The 19,328-nt window shown below is 34.9% G+C and overlaps 1 protein-coding gene across 1 annotated transcript; it reads right to left on the bottom strand.

The window, feature by feature from the left end:
* Positions 1-360: 360 nt before the first annotated feature.
* LOC134844219 (dynein intermediate chain 3, ciliary-like) lies at positions 361-15,862 on the bottom strand. Its single transcript, XM_063860801.1, has 9 exons — positions 15,400-15,862; positions 14,482-14,643; positions 13,969-14,087; positions 13,124-13,643; positions 6,870-7,049; positions 5,838-6,017; positions 5,147-5,343; positions 4,737-4,911; positions 361-677 (listed from the first exon to the last, which is right to left on the bottom strand). Exons 1-9 carry the CDS (start codon positions 15,580-15,582, stop codon positions 582-584), a joined length of 1,812 nt encoding a protein of 603 aa, XP_063716871.1. The 5' UTR covers positions 15,583-15,862; the 3' UTR covers positions 361-581.
* Positions 15,863-19,328: the final 3,466 nt, after the last annotated feature.

Raw genomic sequence — 19,328 nt, forward strand, 5'->3', positions numbered from 1 at the left:
TCAAAGATATCTCAGATTTTGGATGTGTTTTGAACCACTTAAACAGTAATCAAGTACAAACAATCATATTATGCTTAGACAGGCTGGATAGCCTTTCATAGATCCTCTGGGAATCGCAGAAGTCACAATTATCATTATTTATTACAACGGATGATACGCTATATGATGTTCTTATCTCCTTTTAAAATTATTTATGCTCCTTTAACTCCTATCGAGCTTGTTAGAATCATTGAGATTCTAGATAAACTTCTGTCTACATCCAACGTTTTTATTATGCTACGGCTTTTGGTCCAGTTCTATTTTTACTCATCTATGCAAATTAAGCTGGGATATTGGATCTGAAACTCAAAGAGTTCAAAATTAGTAAATCAAAATAAATTTACTAAAGAGTTCATGAACAGCAAAAAATGTTTTATATAGAAAATTTGAGGCTGGAGAAAAAGGCGCTCAACTAAGCGAGTGTTTTCTCACATCATATAGGTCAATATAAAGTAAGCAGGATGAGAAGCTGATCCCATTGGTCGAGAATTGTGAGGGCTGTTCTGATTGGTGGATAGGGATTATAGTTAATTAGGGCGTGTTCATTTCTTGTCCTTGTCTTCTTCCGGCGTGTCGCCTCTCTTCTCGCCCTGCGCACTCTCGTTGTCCCCGTAGCTCCCATTCTCAGACTGTTCAACCTGAAAAACAGCACAGCGTTTTCCAGCTGGAACTAAATGTGGGCCAAATATTATCTATATTGAAACCTTTTTTATGCAGCTGTCTCTTCGAAATTGTAATCACGACTGAAAAAATATGATAACAGTGGCACTTTTTTTTGTTTGTTTTTTTCAGGTAGCTGAAAATTACGCGAAAACTGAACCACGAAGCAAAGATTGGTTTGCATTTTTTTTCTGCATTTTGCGTTATCTACTCAATATTTTTCAGTAACTCTGTAAAATTTATCTGGATGCCAATTTTAAAAGCAAAATGAAAGCTGGCGAAAAACTGGTTTTCATCTAATTGTATCAAAAAGGAATACCATTTAGCAGTCCAGTCCTCCATACAGTGCGTGCCCAGAAATTTTTCTAAAGGTGTGGTTTTTCGAAAAACAAAATTGAAAACTTTGTCGAACTATTTTTTTAAGTCGACCAAATACTATACATATGTTTTTTGCTTAAATGTTTCTGCGCCGAAGGCAATTTTTGAGAAAGAAAAACTGGCTAAAAATTGATGTTTTGAGCACTTTTTAAAAAGATAAAAAACAAAAATTTGCTTTTTTTGGTGCGCGCTCGCACCTCAAATTTAAATATATTGGCGCCAACCAAAAATGGATCTCGTAAAATTATACCAAAGAGGGACCCTTTGAAAAAGTTTGGCAACCAAGAATTGAGGAGGCGGTTTCGTCGCATAAACACAACCCCCCCCCCCCCCTCACCTCGGCACGCAACTGCGTCCATAGAAAACTGATTCAGCCCTTTCGCCTTGCATTTTTTCTATAACAATTAACATTTATTTGAAAAAGCTCAGAAAGTGACCTGTGAACACTTGATAATTAATTATATACAAAAATCAATCCAATTGGTTTAGTTTTTAGCCAAAAGTTGCAAAAATTAACGCCCAGACTTAAACTGGAATCGTTTGTCCAAAAACCTTACGAGACCTTACTGTGTATTCTGTGAAATGCAAGCGGATTCTGGAACAGACAACAAGTTGAAAATAAATTTGTTCCATAAATTGCAAAACGGCTTTTTTTAAAATCATTTTGCTGTTGCGCATTCCAGGAACGAATATAAGAATTTTTGTATTTCTCAAAGTGGTTCCAAAAGCAGCCGATTTTGCTGAATCCGAAACTGTAATGTAGGAAGTAGCGGATACAGATTAGTTTCTGGAATCAATAAACTAATCTGTATCCACTGCATTTTACATTACAGTTTCGCGAATTTTTTTTTCAATAGCAAAAATCACTTCCAATTTCCCGAGTTCATTTTAAACAGTAATCAAGTACAAACAATCATATTATGCTCAGACAGGCTGGATCGCCTTTCATAGATCCTCTGGGAATCACAGAAGTCGCAATTATCATTATTTATTACAACGGATGATACGCTGTATGATGTTCTTATCTCCTTTTAAAAATTTTTATGCTCCTTTAACTCCTATCGAGCTTGTTAGAATCATTGAGATTCTAGATAAACTTCTGTCTACATCCAACGTTTTTATTATACTACGGCTTTTGGTCCAGTTCTATTTTTACTCATCTATGCAAATTGCGCGAAAACTGAATCACGAAGCAAAGATTGGTTTGCATTTTTTTCTGCATTTTGCGTTATCTACTCAATATTTTTCAGTAACTCTGTAAAATTTATCTGGATGCCAATTTTAAAAGCGAAATGAAAGCTGGCGAAAAACTGGTTTTCATCTAATTGTATCAAAAATGAATACCATTTAGCAGTCCAGTCCTCCATACAGTGCTTGCCCAGAAATTTTTCTAAAGGTGTGGTTTTTCGAAAAACAAAATTGAAAAGTTTGTCGAACTATTTTTTTAAGTCGACCAAATACTATACATATATTTTCTGCTTAAATGTTTCTGCGCCGAAGGCAATTTTTGAGAAAAAAAAACTGGCTAAAAATTGATGTTCGCACCTCAAATTTAAATACATTGGCGCCAGCCAAAAAAATGGATCTCGTAAAATTATACCAAAGAGGGACCCTTTGAAAAAGTTTGGCAACCAAGAATTGAGGAAGCGGTTTGGTCGCATAAACACACCCCCCCTCACCTCGGCACGCAACTGCGTCCATAGAAAACTGATTCAGCCCTTTCGCCTTGCATTTTTTCTATAACAATTAACATTTATTTGAAAAAGCTCAGAAAGTGACCTGCAAACACTTGATAGTTAATTATATACGAAAATCAATCCAATTGGTTTAGTTTTTAGCCAAAAGTTGCAAAAATTAACGCCCAAACTTAAACTGGAATCGTTTGCTCAAAAACCTTACGAGACCTTTCTGTGTATTCTGTGAAATGCAAGCGGATTCTGGAACAGACAACAAGTTGAAAATAAATTTGTTCCATAAATTGCAAAACGGCTATTTTTAAAATCATTTTGCTGTTGCGCATTCCAGGAACGAATATGTGAATTTTTGTATTGCTCAAAGTGGTTCCAAAAGCAGCTGATTTTGCTGAATCTCAAACTGTAATTTAGGATGTAGCGGATACAGATTAGTTTCTGGAATCAATAAACTAATCTGTATCCACTACATTCTACATTACAGTTTAGCGAAATTTGTTTTCAATAGCAAAAATCACTTCCAATTTCCCGAGTTCACTTTCATTTTTGCATTAGACGTTACATTACTGCGGAATCGGCTTTCATTTGCGGAATTTGAACCAGTTTGCTATGTTCACTCGTGGTAGAATTCGCGACACGTCCAATGTACCGACAAATTTTATGTTACAAAGTATGTGCGATCGTAGTCCACGAATATTTCGAAAGTGGAATCCACGTGATTTTTGGAACATGTTCGAAATTTCTCTGGATTCCATTGACCTTCAGACAACAAACGGTGCGATTATCCAGATCACAGTTTGGCCTCGTAATGAACTCAAGTTTATGTTTCGCAAACTAATCCTGTTTTGATTTCCTCTTTTATCAGAGCAAAAGTAACCAACATGAAACTCATTAATTTCGATGACAAAAAACGGTGTGCTATTTTGGTGTACCAGCGCGAGTGTTCAAAAATAGTCATAGATAAACAGACTTCAATATGCAGTTTTGACAATTTACAAATCATTCAAAAATTCTGGAACACGTGGCTATACAAGTTTTGTCTGAATTGTTGAAAACTTTGGTCCCAGGACTTCTTTCAACGTTTTAATCTTTTGTTTTTATAGGGATTTAACCAAACTCATTGGCATTCAAAAACACTTCGATTTCATTCATTTTGAAATCTTGGGGTGTTAGCGGCTATTTTTTTTACTACAAAAACACCTCACCAGTGCGAATTGTTATTTTTTTTGGCAATTATTCGACCCTAACACAATATTGCCTGCATAACATGAAGTTGAGACCCAGATAGATCTTTTTAATAGTCATCATCAACCGTGTGTAATTAAGTTTCAGATTATATCTTAAATACTTGTGAGAAAAAAAAAGACTAAAAATGATGAAAAAAAAATCATTTTCTTGGTTGAGAACTAAATGTTACATTGACTTTATCCCGTGACTTTAGATATCAAATTATAAGTCCAATCGATTTAGCGAAAACTTCTGCGAGTTTTCTGTGTTTATCATACAATTGCTAATTGTTATTGTGCGAAACAAAAGAGCCATTTTTTTGTTAACCGAATCTTTTCCGTTACTCGGCGCAGAAATTAGGTTTATGCTCTGATACTACCCGAATATGATTGGCTGAAGCAAAACCGAAAGAAAAAAATAGTTTTAAAATTTTTGGTTTATGGCCGTATTGTAGTAGAGAACAATTTAAATTCATTTTTTAGTGCTTTGGGAGAGCTCGGAAAATCAATAGAAAAAGTCGACAAAACTTTCGAAAGTCTTTGAAAATCCTCCACCCCTCGAGAAAATCCTAGATCCGCCCCTGCTTATATCGGCTAGGAGGAGCTCGAAAAGTTTAATTGGTCTGCCTAAAAAAGGTTAATAAGTTTCCATTTTTCCCAGAAAACCGTCTTCCCTTCAAACAATTACTACGCGCACTAAAACTGAAAGGTCACATATATGCAACAGCATTAGACCAATTACCTCTTCTTTCATCTTGCGTTCTTTATCCTCGAAGACAGCCTTCTCCTTGTCCAGAATCTCCCTAAACTCCTGCTCTGCCTTTCCAATCAGATCCTCCTCCTCTTCTCCTCCCCCCTCGCCTTCCTCTCCTTCTCCCCCACCACTCTTCATCTGCTTCTCCTTCAACTTCATCTCCCTAAATGAAGTCAAAGGTCAGAGGTCAAATATATCTCTGCAAGTGATAATCTCGATATTCGTTTTTTGTGTTAGTTTCCACTGTATCTGGTAAATGAGATCAAACATTGAAAAATTGATTTGTTTGTTAGTTGCCGAAGAAACAAATATTTGGCTGATAAAACTTTGATTGTAGAGTTTAGGGTTCTTAACACTTAATAATTTTACTTAATTTAATCATCTTAATCTGTTCTAACCTGTGTCTGGCCTCGAGTATCTTCTCTCGCCTAGTCTCCCGCTCAAACATGGCAGTGACGAGTGCCTTCTCGTTCCTCTGCAGAGTGTAGAGGGAGTTGCTCAGCTCCAGTAGTGTCACTGTCCCGTCCTTCGATCCCACTCCGATGTGGCTGCCATTCTCCTGCATCCGCAGACAGTGCAGCGGCCCATCCGTCACCTATCACACATAATACTTACACAATTAAATACACGAACTAACGAGCAGTTTAAAAAATATAATCACTAGGTAAAGGGTTGTTGTGCTAAAACTAAAACTACCACATATTCGCTAGACAAAAATTTCAATAAAAAGATCAAAATTGCTATTACTTTGATTTGTATATGAATAATTTTTTTCTTCATATAGTTTTTGAAGAAAATTTCAACGGCGATTCTCCAAAATTGTTTTCAAATAAAAATCTTCAACTATTTTTTTTAAGATTTCACTTTTTCAAATAATTTAAGTTGACGATTTTGCATCAAAATTTTTTTTTTTAATTTTGGATTTGTTTTAAATTTTCATTGTCGGGACACTTATTAGCAGTTATAACAGGATAGAGAGGACTGAGTACTTCACATAAAACGCCAATCAAACTGAATAATGGTAAATTTCTAACATGGCCCGTAAGGGTATGTTTTTAGAGTTTGAATTGTTTTTTTTTGTTCACGTACCTGGACAGAGAGGACTGGGTCGTTCTGCTTGAACAGGAGATCCCACACATCCAACTTGCCATTCATCTTGGTGGTGAAGAAGACAGAGGGTCTCTGGGTGCTCCAGCAGGCATCTGTCAAGTAGTGCATGTCATAGTTGGTCCACATGATAGAACTGTCTTTGATGTCCTCTGACCAGATCTGAAACAGCAGAGAAATACTATCATTTAGTTTCAGAAAGTTTCAGAGAATTTATCTCATGACTCAGAATCTCAACAACTCCTCCCTCCCCACAAGCACGCACACGCACAAACAAAACACACGCCCCCCCCCCCCTACACGGATTCGACCACCTGCCGACCCTTTGTACTATTTTGAGACATCCATTTTTGGAGACGGACCCTGAAATTTTTCTAAAGGCGACTTTGGCGCCAATATATACTCTTTTTGAGGTGGGAGCGCGCGCCAAAAAAAACGCGATTTTTTGGTCAAATTTTTCCAAAAACTGCCTGAAAACCCCTTTTTCGGCCTGTTTTTTTTAAATTTTGCCTGCGGCGCAGAAAGTTTGGCCAAAGCAGGTACTTTTTACTGCTTTGGGGAGCTCAAAAAATAAATTTGGTCGCCCTAAAAAAAAGGTCGACAAAATTTTCGAATTTTTTTGGAAAATCCGCCCCCCAACCCCTCGACAAAATCCTAGATCCGCTCCTGCACACAAAGACACGCGCTTGAAAACATAGAATAGGAATCCATGACAACCCAAAAGGTGAATGCGCTCTCAGAAAATTGCAATTTTTAACCGAGACTTCCCATCAAAATGCCCGAAAGCGCCTTTTTAAAGCATTTGAAAAGTTAATGGGTCCAGCTCACAAAAAAGCTGACAACGTTTTTTTTTAATTTTGAAAATCCACCCCTCTTAAAAATATAACTCCACCTCTGTTTTCTTATTGTAGTTTTTTTACACAGGAGCACAGATCTTTTTGAATCTTGAACTACCGACCTGTCCACTGATACTTATACTTTTTGATGGTTTTAAATTTGTCCTTATACACCTACCCTGGCGGTCCAGTCGGCCACAGTGAGGAAGTTCTTGGGGAAGAAGGGGTTCCTCTGGAGTGCATAGATGGGACCATGATGGCCACTGTACACGGCCACGATCTTCTCCGCCGGCGTCTTCGCCTTCCGATTGCAGCTGATGATCGTCCCTTGCTCAGTTCCAACCATGAACTTAGTCGGCTACACAAAACACACAAGTTGAAATAATTCGAGGGGCAGTGAGAGATTCTATTGGCAGACAAACCGAATGGAATAGATTTTCCAAAAAAGTTAAAATTATTTAATCCTAGAGCGGATAAAACCGCTGCTTGATGGTGACGGTTACAGCACAGTTTTATGATTATTGTAACAACCAGCAATCTCTCCTTTTCCTTTTTACTTTTTTGCAAACAAATTTTTACACTTAACGGTTACGTTTGCAAAAGTTAGCGTTTGTTTTCTTTTCCAAACTAACTTGATTTAACTTATGCGATCGACCAAATCGCAGCTAGTTAGAACAAGGGGTCTTTCTGAATGTTGCTAAGACTTTCCTATTCTTATTCAACAGACAAAGTTTCTTTCACTCGTAAATAGGTATATTATTTCAAATATAGAGGACACACATCAATTTTATATCAAGAGACATTGGGGTATGGATTTATAGTTATCGAGATATAGATTTGAGATTTTGGTTATTAGGATGGTTGGGGGTATCAGTATGAGAGTGGTAGTGAGATTTTGAGAAAGTGATGAAGTGATGTTTGGTATATTTTCGCTTGGCTTATATACCATAGGTTTTGATATTTTCAGCATTCCATCTGTTGGTTAAACCAATCAGAAAGAAACAACACATGCTGTAATGTTTGCTTTTGGTGATATTTTATCAACCGAGCAAACACATAATTTCAAGTCAGAACATATGGTAAAAGTTTTAATAATTGTGTTTCTGATTTCAATTCAGAACATCCAACCATCTTATAGGGTGATTGTTAAACGGTGATACCCGTTGACAAAAAATTTAAAAGCATAATAAAATTTACAAAACATCAAAAAGGTTTTTTAATAAAGTTTGCGTAAAGTTTTTATTCTGATTTTGGTAGTTTGTTCGTAAAGTGGCGGCTTGTAGTGTAGTCGGTTGATGGATGGCTGCTTGTAGTCGGTTGAAGAATGGCTGCTTGTAGTCGGTTGAGAAATGGCTGCTTGTAATCGGTTGAAGAATGGTTGTTTGTAGTGTATGTGCATGTTGAGTAGAGCAGTGGCGGCGGCCAAATCACAGCTGGATACTTTTGAGAAATATAACATCAAATACAATTTTTCAAATTTGGTTTAGCGAATATACTTATCAGCAATACTGGACTATAATTGTAGAAGCATACATACTTTGTAAAGTGGCGGCGGCCAAATCACAGTTGGAGTTAAAAAATAAAAAGAACGGAGGTTAATAGATAGTCTTGAAACTAATAGTTTCCTTCCACCTGGGTTTTTAGGCTCAGATATTTATTGCTGAGGTCCTTATTTTTTTCCCGGAGCACTGTTATGGTTTTCTGCATTTGATTGATGCGATTTAAGTCGTTTATGTAATTCTTTTGAACTTGATCCGTGTGGGAGTCAAGGATCGGAGTCTGCATTTGGGCAGTTATAAAGGCTGCAGGAACACAAATATGTTCATGGGGGAGTTGTGCATTAACCAGACGGTATGCACCGTTACCGTTTTGGTAAGGGTGATAGGTGTCTATTTTAAATCGGTTAATAAAGGGAGAGAGCGCATAATTTAGACTGGTGTCAAAATTTGGTGGTTTCCTAGGGCTGAGGTTTTGTTCCTTTTTGACTTGAATCGCGATTTTTGATTCAAGTTCTAGAGAGTTTGCAGATTGGTGAACTATTACAGTTTCAGATTCTAGGTTTTGCCTAGTTGAAGAAGAGGGGAGAATCTTGAAAGGTCGGACAATTGCTTTTCTCTTTTGAATGCAATTAGAATTTTTCACTTTTGGAATTTTAAAATTGGTATTCAATTTTGGTTGATTAATCGGGTTGATTTTTTTGGATGGCATTTCCATAGGGTCATTTAGAGACAGAAGGTTTTCGAAGTCGGGCAAGTCTTCTTCAAGTAGAGTGTGAAGAAGATCAGTGGGCATATCCTAAAACATAGAATAAATTAGACCGGTACAGCGGGTCGATTATTGTAATCGACTAGTTGGAGTCTAGGATAAATTTTATCCTGATTTTCATTTTCAGAATCCTCTTGTTGAGGTGCCTGAGGCCTATGATCAAGCTCAATATTTTGATCGTTCTCATTTTGAGCGAATATTAAAGTCACTATAGAAGTGAAAAGTATATTGTAAGAGGCGGCTAACATAATTTTTCCGAAATGAAGAGTTCGGCCGGTTAGTTTGTGTATGTGTAATACTTTTATTACAAATACAAGAGCGTCGAGTATAAACTTGACGAAAAGGAAAGAGGCGAATATTATTCCGCATCTTTCTAAATAGTACTGTATTGTACCAAAAACACGAGTGTACTCGTTCTTCCAAAAATCAGGCGAGATAAGATAATCTAAGTATATGTTTTGCGTAGATTCGTATTGACTACTCGAGTCCGGATAGAAGTGTTTTCTTGCATTAAGAAAAGTTTGGGATACTTTTTGTAAAATACCCTTCATTTCAGAGTGATGAGTAATCATGCTCCAAAATTTTTGCATTTGTGCATAAGTGTAAATAGAAGCATCATGACTAGATGCAAGAGAGTGTTTTACTTGCCGTTTAATTTCTTTCGGCTTAAACAGATCTGGACCTTTTACTCTAGTAATAGAGGGTGTGAGTTCGATCCAAGAATTATCGTTATCAACATCTAAATGATAAAGATTCAAATGCTTATCGGAGCAGTCTTGTTGATCTGCCGATTTAAAAGTTTGTCGAGTGATCGGGTCGACGAAATGAATTTTTTCGCGATACATAATTGGTATCCGATTATAGCATGCATCCATTAATTGTAATGGAGAATAAAATTTTGGGCAGTGATAGAGCCAGGCAACATTGCCATTGGTCTCTAAAAACTTAGACCTATTTCGGGTCAAAATGTAGCCGGCTAAACGCGGGCTTTCGATAGAGAGCATTAAAGTATTGAGAATCATGGAGCGTTCTAACTCACATTGATTCGTTAAAAGTGCCAATTCGGCAGTTCGAAGCATGTAAAAGCTTCGAAAAAGAATATAATCTAGTTTTGTTCCTAGATGAGCTTCGTAGTCTATTTGTCCCGGTGCAAAGGGATAATTTTCATCTTTTGCGTATTTTACGTAAGTCAAATTTGGCTCCGAATGAATAATTCCTGTATTAGCACTCGGGTTTATTTGTAAACCAGTATCCATATTAAAACCGTTTTGGTATGCTATGAACAATGATTCGTATTGGGTCGGGTAGACTATTTTTGGGTGTCCACATAAAGATTGTGGTTTATTTAGTATTTTTAGCATAAATTGTTGAGTGTCTCTACCTCGAGTATGGTGGTTGGATATTTTAGTAAAAGAGTCTTTTACAATATAATAATTTTCTTCATTTCGAATCATTTTTGCTTCGAATTTATTGAGAACCGAAAAAATGCAGTTTTCGGGCTCGTTCCAAGTATATGCAAAAGGGTCAAGTGATGTTGTTTCACATCCGTTTTCATATACAGGACAAGGTAATGGAATGTTTTGCCAGTTATTAACTGTTCCATCTTTTAGATTGACAGTTAAGGAAATATTTTGCATGTATGATTCGAAAGTATCCAAATGGATCCTAGAACGATCACTGCATTCGTTGTGGTATTCGCCATCAACTTTGCCTCTATTTGTATTTGTGACGATTTTTTCGTCGAAGCGAAAAGGAATGTTTTTTGAGTATCCTAAGTTAACATATCCCCGTTCGGCGGCGTGTTTACAAGTATCAGGGGAAATGTGTATATCAGTTGTGATTATATTTTGGCGAGCGTCTATTCCGCTTGAATCGAAAGAATCACAAAACCATCGGATAGATTGGTGTTTTATACGACACATTGTCGCGTTAATTTTTGTACTATAATGCCGTTGGTAAAGAGTAACCTCGGCTGTTGTAGTTTCGATATTTTCAGGTTGTGTTTTGCAGGGAGCTACTTTATTAAGTGAGAACATTTTATTCGATGTCATTAGTTGACAATCAAAATGCGCAATTTTCAGATCTTTTGCTGTATTAGCGTAGAGATTGTCCTCTGGGTTAAAAGCGCAGATTTGTTGGGGAAATATTAAAAGAGTGTATATAGCTAACCAAAAAATTTTTAGTTTTAGACGGCGGCGGAAAATAGAAATTATACTTACTTTCAGCAATTCATCGATTATTTGGTCCGTTGATTGATCAAGGTCCATTATTTCACCTTCTTCGAGATCGGTGATTTTAGACATTATTTTTGAATTTTATTGATTTTTGCAATTGCTGAGAAGTATCAGAGGAAGGTTTTGGAGGTTGTGAAGTTTTTGAAAGAATGATTCTGGGCTTTTTTTTGCTGGTTTATATAGATCAGATTCTGATAAAATTTGTTTGTTTAAGACAAGTTTTAGCAAAGCCGGCTGTTTAGTTATAATTGACATACTATACTGTGCCGTATTTGTTTTACTGGCACGTGTCTACGGCCGTTGGGAGGGGTTTAGTTTGCAATTTAAGACCATGCTTGAACCGATGCTTGAATCGATGTTCACCATCAGTGAATTTTTTTAGGAAAAGATTTTGTAGTTCAGCCCAAGTAGTAGCATTAGTTACTTCATCAGTATACCATTCAAGAGCTGTTTTGGTTAATAAAGATCCAAACAAACTTTTTTGTCTGTGATCATAGTTAGGCTGAGCGCCAGCGTCTCTGGGTCGTTGCCCTAGTGAGAATACAATTTTATTCTCAACTGAAGTCCAAAAGGCTTTTGCGTTTAGGTCTGAATCATTTCCTGAGAATGATACAAAAGACAAGTTAGGATGGATGATTGGGTGATTGGCCATCTTACTTTTTTCAAGTTAAGATATCCAATTTAAAGTTTTGAAATTTTGAAATTTGATAATTTCAACTTTAGAAAGTTTAAAATTTTGATAATTTCAACTTTTGAATTTTTGATAATTTCAACTTTTTGAAATTTTCAATTTTTGAAAGTTTGATAATCTCAGATTTTTAAAATTTTCAACCTTTTGAAATTTTGATAATTTCAATTTTTGAAATTTTCAACTTTTTGAAATTTTGATAATCTCAGTTTTTTGAGATTTTGATAATTTCAACTTTTGAAATTTTCAACTTTTTGAAATTTTGATAATTTCAATTTTTGAACTTTTCAACTTCTTGAAATTTTGATAATTTAAATTTTTTGAATTTTTGATAATTTCCACTTTTGAAATTTTCAACTTTTTGAATTTTTGATAATCTCAGTTTTTTGAGATTTTGAAAATTGAGTGAATTTTTGAAACTTGTGTGCCTCACTGGTCGCACCAATTATTCCAAACTAACTTGATTTAACTTATGCGATCGACCAAATCGCAGCTAGTTAGAACAAGGGGACTTTCTGAATGTTGCTAAGACTTTCCTATTCTTATTCAACAGACAAAGTTTCTTTCACTCGTAAATAGGTATATTATTTCAAATATAGAGGACACACATCAATTTTATATCAAGAGACATTGGGGTATGGATTTATAGTTATCGAGATATAGATTTGAGATTTTGGTTATTAGGATGGTTGGGGGTATCAGTATGAGAGTGTTAGTGAGATTTTGAGAAAGTGATGAAGTGATGTTTGGTATATTTTCGCTTGGCTTATATACCATAGATTTTGATATTTTCAGCATTCCATCTGTTGGTTAAACCAATCAGAAAGAAACAACACATGCTGTAATGTTTGCTTTTGGTGATATTTTATCAATCGAGCAAACACATAATTTCAAGTCAGAACATATGGTAAAAGTTTTAATAATTGTGTTTCTGATTTCAATTCAGAACATCCAACCATCTTATAGGGTGATTGTTAAACGGTGATTCTTGAAAAGATAAATTCACAAAATGAACTGGTAAAAATATCATAATATGAACTGGACTCGAAAATTGATTTAAAAAAGTTTGTAATGGGTTGGAGCAGAGCAGTTGAGTATTTTTCCGCGTGGTAATTTTAAATTTCAAGCTTCAAAGTCTTTTTTGTTTCCACTAAATTTAATAGAAAACTGAAGAATTGCTTCAAAGTTTACTCTGTTGCTACAAAAGTTATTAGAAAACAGGAATTGCAAGGAATGGAGACTTACGATTGTTGATTCGTACTCCAAGACTGAAGCACCCTGAGCCTTGGCGATGATTCCTTGTTTAGAAAGATCCAAGACCAGCTGTTCCGTTGGTTCGCCCAGTTTCCTGGTATCCCACCAGAGGACCTGTCCATCGGTGGACGCCGAGAAACACTCCGTTCCCGTCTTCGAACTGAGCCAGATAACCTTATAAGGCGGGTCTCTGTGACTCACTTCAATGGGGGAAGACTCGCAAGGATGCTGGTGTTTTCTGGTATCCCAAAAAGCGATCTGCCCATTGTAGCACCCCCCGATTAGAGTGTGGGGATCTTTGGGGTTGTACTCGAGGCAGACGATGGGGGAGACGGGTTTGAGAGTGAAATCGGGTCGGTTGGGGTTCTCGACATCCCAGATGTAGGAGTTGTCGGAGATGCCTGGCTGGTTGCGTTGGAACTCGAGGTTGCAGTAGGCCACCGCTAGCTTCCGGGCTCCATCCGGGTACCAGGACAAGTTGGAGGCAGTTCGTTTGATTTCATTCGGATCACTAAATGCATATAAATTGCAATTTTTTTCTAGTTTCCCATCCCCCTGCATTTTTCGTTTCTAAAAATGGTTCAAATCTGCTTCTTCTTTCTGATATGTTTCATTATTCGAAAAAAGAGGAAAATTTCTTGTTCAGGAAAATTTTCCAGAGCAAAAGAGACATGAAGTTAAGTTGGAGCTGTACTTTTAGATGAAATACTTTTTGAAATTAAGCAAAAAAAGTCACCCTTTATCAGATTAATTATTAGCACCTCAAACCATTAACCGTTCAAATATACTTATGGGTGTTGGTTGAAAAGAAAAACTTCAAAACTAGTTAAGCTTACCAGAAAACGTTGATCATCTTGGCTCCTGGCGGCTCTTCGGATGTGTCGAAGTCGAATTCTTGGAAGTACTTCTCATAAATGTCGATTCCGTTGTTCTGCTTTATGAAATGCTCCATACCCTTAAAAACAATCAAACATGTATAATTTTCTTTAAAATAACTTCACTTTTAGAATAGAACAGTACCGAAATATTCAAAAGTGTCTCTCTTAACCGCATTCAGTTCTACTATAGTTGTTTTATTTTTCTCGTGAACTCAGAATCTATTTGTACGGGATCTATTCTTCCAATGCTTGATGATTCAGAAACCAGTCACAAATGCATAAATAATGTTATAAATTATAAAATAATTGCGTGTTCTTTTCAATTTGTCTGCAAAATTTCAATTTTCATTTTGAATTTTAAATTAGGGTTGTCAAGTTTCACTGAATTTTTTTTTTCAGATTGGAGAGGTGTCCGTTTGGAAAAGAGGTTATTCGTGGGTTGAGGATTGTGATTTGTGTTGCAATACATACTGTGCTTAGTCCAGTGATGGTTTGTACGTAGCTTTCTTCTTTCTCCACCTTCTTGCGGAACCTCTGCACTTGTTCGATCTCGTGAGGGTTCACATCTTTCGGCCAGCCGCCCTCTGTGTGGTTGATGCTTCTGTTCTCAGTCTCGTATCTGATTGTGTTTGCCTGAATCACAAAGCCGAATCAACTACTAGCAGAATGTTATTGAAAACCTGTTTAAAAATTTGACCAAGAATATCTTTTTGCAATCAATGCTTTGACAATAGTTTCAACTTATAGAAAATTTTCAATTGGAAAAAGTTTTCAGCTTGCGAGTTTAGCCATCCAAAAATCATTGCACATTTGAATGCAATAGAACAATATTTAAATCTAAAATTTTTAAAAAAATCTTAATTCAATTAAACTTTATTTTACAAATATTGATGGGTTTCATGTTTGACAAAAAATTGTGAAACGACAATCGTAGAAGGAAAGGCGACAATAGATTATAAATGACTCATCTTAAAATATCTCTACCCTATCCTCAACATCCACTGTCATAATTAGATTTTATACCTGAACGGTTCATTTTACCAGGTTTTGTAAAACACCAAATACTATCGTTAACATGGTCCGATTGTTTTGAAACACCATTACAGAGTTTTCAAAGCAATCAGGCCATGCGTGTTAACAAAAACTTCATTTGGTAGAAATCACAGGCGGTGGCGTGAGGAAACGGCAAAAACAACAGGAAACGGTTTTGTTACTTGGGAGTTTCGGACGAAACAAAACAAAACAAAAAATGAAAAACTAAAAACGATTTATTTTATTTTTGTCTTCAAAAATCTGGTAGCTATGACAGAGTAATGACGAATATTTGGACGAGCAAAACAAAACTTGAAATGATTTAATTTGAAATTTTGGCTGAGCGATGACACTGACCTCGTGTTCTGACATCTCCTTGGACACCTGGACAGGCATGTCCACTGGGTTCCGCTCCACATACTGGTTCCGCAGAGACGCATCCGGCTGGATATTGGTCAACAACTCTGCCCCCCTGTCCACGAAGTTGCACTGGCGTCCGAACTCCAGTCGCTTCTTAGTATACACGTATTGAACTTCCATTCTTGCTCAGATATTACAACAAAAACGGGAGATGAAATCAAAAGATAAAATCGAGAAGAAATTTACAAAAACGAGGTTTTCGAGAACCGTAGTTGACAAAAAAATTGCAGACGAAAAACACCAAATCAATGTAAAAATTACCAATTTTTTTGAAGGTAAAATTTACAGGTGAACGTATTTTGTACGTGCAGAGATTTCAAGTGAGATGTACACACGTTACTTTTTGCTGATCCTCTAACAACGTTGAAATTGACACGTGCGTTTTAGCATGGGACTGGTGTTATACATTATGAATGCACCGTTCATTATATTTTTGTTTTTGTCTCAACAAAAACGCAAAACGCCATTGAACGTATTGGATTGATTAAAATAAATAAAGAAAACGCGACGTGGTACTTTGAAAGAAGATATGAAAACTTAGGTTCTATCTGCCAAAAAATCAAAAATTTACTCTCGAATTAAACAAAACTTCATACAAATTTTGACTGTTTTTGAAGGCGACGTACGCTACTTCAACGTACTCAAAGCTCAGAGATTGTAAATTTAAACGTTCCATGCTTTTGCAAAAAAAAAATTAACTCAAAAACTATTTGGCCATTTTCTCAAAAAAGCAAATGACAACCTCTTAAAAATGGAAGGAACAATGGCCCAATGGTCCTAACTTTTTTTTAACTCAAAATAGTTAGGTATCGAATTTGGTATAGAAAAAAATTTTCAGTCGTGATTCAGATTGTAAAATACAGTTAGAAAAAAGTTTCAATCTCGAAAAAAAAAACAGGGGAAATTTGCAGCTTTTCAGACCCATTTTAATGAAGAAAGAGAAAAAGAAAACTGTCTATTTCTTCTATTTGAGCATTGTCGTAGCTTTAACCAGCTCATCTACTTAAGCTTATAGTTAACAAACTCCTACTACCTCAAATCATTTAAAAATTTAGATAACATGAAAAAATGATAATTGATAAAAAAATTGAAAGTTTTCCTTTTCTGATTTTTAAATTGAATCACTTACAATACTATGCTCAAACAGCTAAGATTTGCCACGTAAAATGTTACGGCTTTGTTTTTTCTACTTCCGGCTAGCCTTCTCATTGATTAAATTTTAAATGTAGTTTTATGTTGTAACTTGTGATTTTAAAGTATTGTGCATAGGAATCAACTATTTTGATTTGGGTGATAATTTCGCCAGTCAATTTTGTTATAATCGCAAAGCTTGACTATTTTGTTGATAATGATAATTTTCTCAATGTTTGGTGAAACAGACACCAGTAGACATAAAAAACCCTGTTTTGACACAGTTCTCAATGAAACGTTTTCAATTTAAGCAAAGATAGCCGGTTGCTCTGCAAATAGCACAAAATGTTCCGAACATTTTCAAATAAATTTTTTTAGTTTTGTAGTTTCCTTCATATTAGTGTCAATTTTAGTGCGTGGTGTGATTTAAAAACTATACAAACGCGTATTCGCCTAGTGAATTAGACATAATCGACAATATTTGTCTTTAAAATGACACAAAAACAGGAAAAAAAAACTTAAAAATTTTTAGCGTATTTTTTAACGTATTTATTTTTTAACATATTAATTTATTAAACTTTTTCTAGAAAAATATTTATTGCCAAAAAGCACTAAATGGAACATCTGGTTGGTGTGATAAAAGAATCTGATTTAAAAACTAGAAATTAGGCAAGTTCGACAGTCATAGTAAAAAAAGCAAATCGAACAACCGCTTTGGAAACTAAAATGTTTAGAAAAACAAAACATAAAACATTCGAAAAATTTCGTCTAATTGTAAGGTTTTTTCAAAAAGGTGTTTTTTCTTGGAATAAGTTTTTCAAACAGGTTTTTTTTAAAACAAGTTTTTTCCTTGGAACAAGTTTTTCTTGACGCTTTTACATTACAATTCACAACAGAAAGGGCTTTAAAATGATAAATCACACAACCGAGCCCAATGATTATGTGTCGCACCAGACTTTGCAGGAATATTAAAAAAAAATGAAAAAAAAAAACTAAAACGCCCGAATACAAAACTCTTCCCCATTTTCAATAGTCGGAACAAAAAAAATCGCTCAAAAACCATTATTTTGAAACACGTTACACTAAATGTGCAACTTTGATGGAAAAAGTGGACTGACAGAAAAACAAAACTGGCTTGCTCGTTTAACCAGCAATATCAATTAATAAGTTTTCCTAATTGACATCCTAGGCAACTTCCAGACTACTATATCTTACGTTTCTTTATTTACTTACATCGAATTATTTTTGATTTTTTCTATGCCGTTTGGGCTTTAATATGATATATCACTCAACATTTCTACTAATTTTTTGTGGTGGTACTTGATTTTGTGAAAAACAAAAAAAATGAAACACACCAGAATCTAAAGTTCCTCCATATTTTTAATGGAGAAATTTTGAATGATCTCACAATTGATTTTATTTGATAAAAAAATGTAGTATAAGCAATATATATTTCCTTTCTTTGCGATAAAATTCCAATTTTGGATCAAGTTAAGTTTTTTTACAGTTTATTCAGCATAGTAGCAAGGCGCTCTATTTCAGAACGTCAGATGCAGTGTTCCAGTGTTAGTAGTATAGATATACGACACTGGGATCGGGGGGGGGGGGGGTGATCCCTACAGGGATCCTTGAGTATAGATTATATCTACTGATCCCTATGTAAAAATTTATACCTAATGATCCCAATGTAAAATATTTATACCTAATGATCCCTATGTATAATTTTCATAGCTAATGATCCCGATGTAAAAAAATTTCCAAAAAAATTTTTCACACAAAAATTTCAAAAAAAATTTTTTTTTCAATTTTTTTTTCAAGTTTTTTTTCAAAATTTTTTTTCATATATTTTTTTCAATTTTCTTTTCAATCTATGTATAACTGATGATCCCTATAGATATATTGTTCCCTAAGTAAAACCAATGATCCCTATGTATAATTTTTCATAGCTAATGATCCCTATGTAAAAATTTATACCTAATGATCCCTATGTAAAATAATTATACCTAATGATCCCTATGTAGAAAATTTATACATATGATCCCTATGTATAATTTTTATAGCTAATGATCCCTATGAAAAATTTTATACCTAATGATCCCTATGTAAAATATTTATACCTAATGATCCTTATGTATAATTTTTATACCTAACGATCCCTATGAATAATTTTTATAGCTAATGATCCCTATGTAAAATATTTATACCTAATGATCCCTATGTAAAATATTTATACCTAATGATCCCCATGTAAAATATTTTTACCTAACGATCTCTATGAATAATGTTTATAGCTAATGATCCCTATGTATGTAACAATTTATACCTAATGATCCCTATAAAAAATATTTATACCTAATGATCCTAATTTCAATCTATGTATAACCGATGATCCCTATACATATATTGTTCCCTAAGTAAAACCAATGATCCCTATGTATAATTTTTATAGCTAATGATCCCTATGAAAAATTTTATACCTAATGAACCCTATGTAAAATATTTATACCTAATGATCCCTATGTATAATTTTTATTGCTAATGATCCCTATGAAAAATTTTATACCTAATAATCCCTATGTAAAATATTTATACCTAATAATCCCTATGTATAATTTTTATAGCTAATGATCCCTATGTAAAAGTTTATACCTAATGATCCCTATGTAAAATATTTATACCTAATGATCCCTATGTAAAATATTTATACCTAATGATCCCCATGTAAAATATTTATA

Source organism: Symsagittifera roscoffensis, chromosome 4 (genome assembly GCF_963678635.1).
Source record: "Symsagittifera roscoffensis chromosome 4, txSymRosc1.1, whole genome shotgun sequence".
NCBI classification, from domain to species: Eukaryota; Metazoa; Xenacoelomorpha; order Acoela; family Convolutidae; genus Symsagittifera; species Symsagittifera roscoffensis.

Bases quoted from the DNA above. Each gene is read 5' to 3' on its own strand.
- LOC134844219 (XM_063860801.1), bottom strand. From the start codon at position 15,582: ATGGAAGTTCAATACGTGTATACTAAGAAGCGACTGGAGTTCGGACGC. The intron at 14,644-15,399 runs GTCAGTGTCATC...TTTGTGATTCAG, and splicing joins AGGAGATGTCAGAACACGAG to GCAAACACAATCAGATACGA. The intron at 14,088-14,481 runs GTATGTATTGCA...ATTGTTTTTAAG, and splicing joins CCATCACTGGACTAAGCACA to GGTATGGAGCATTTCATAAA.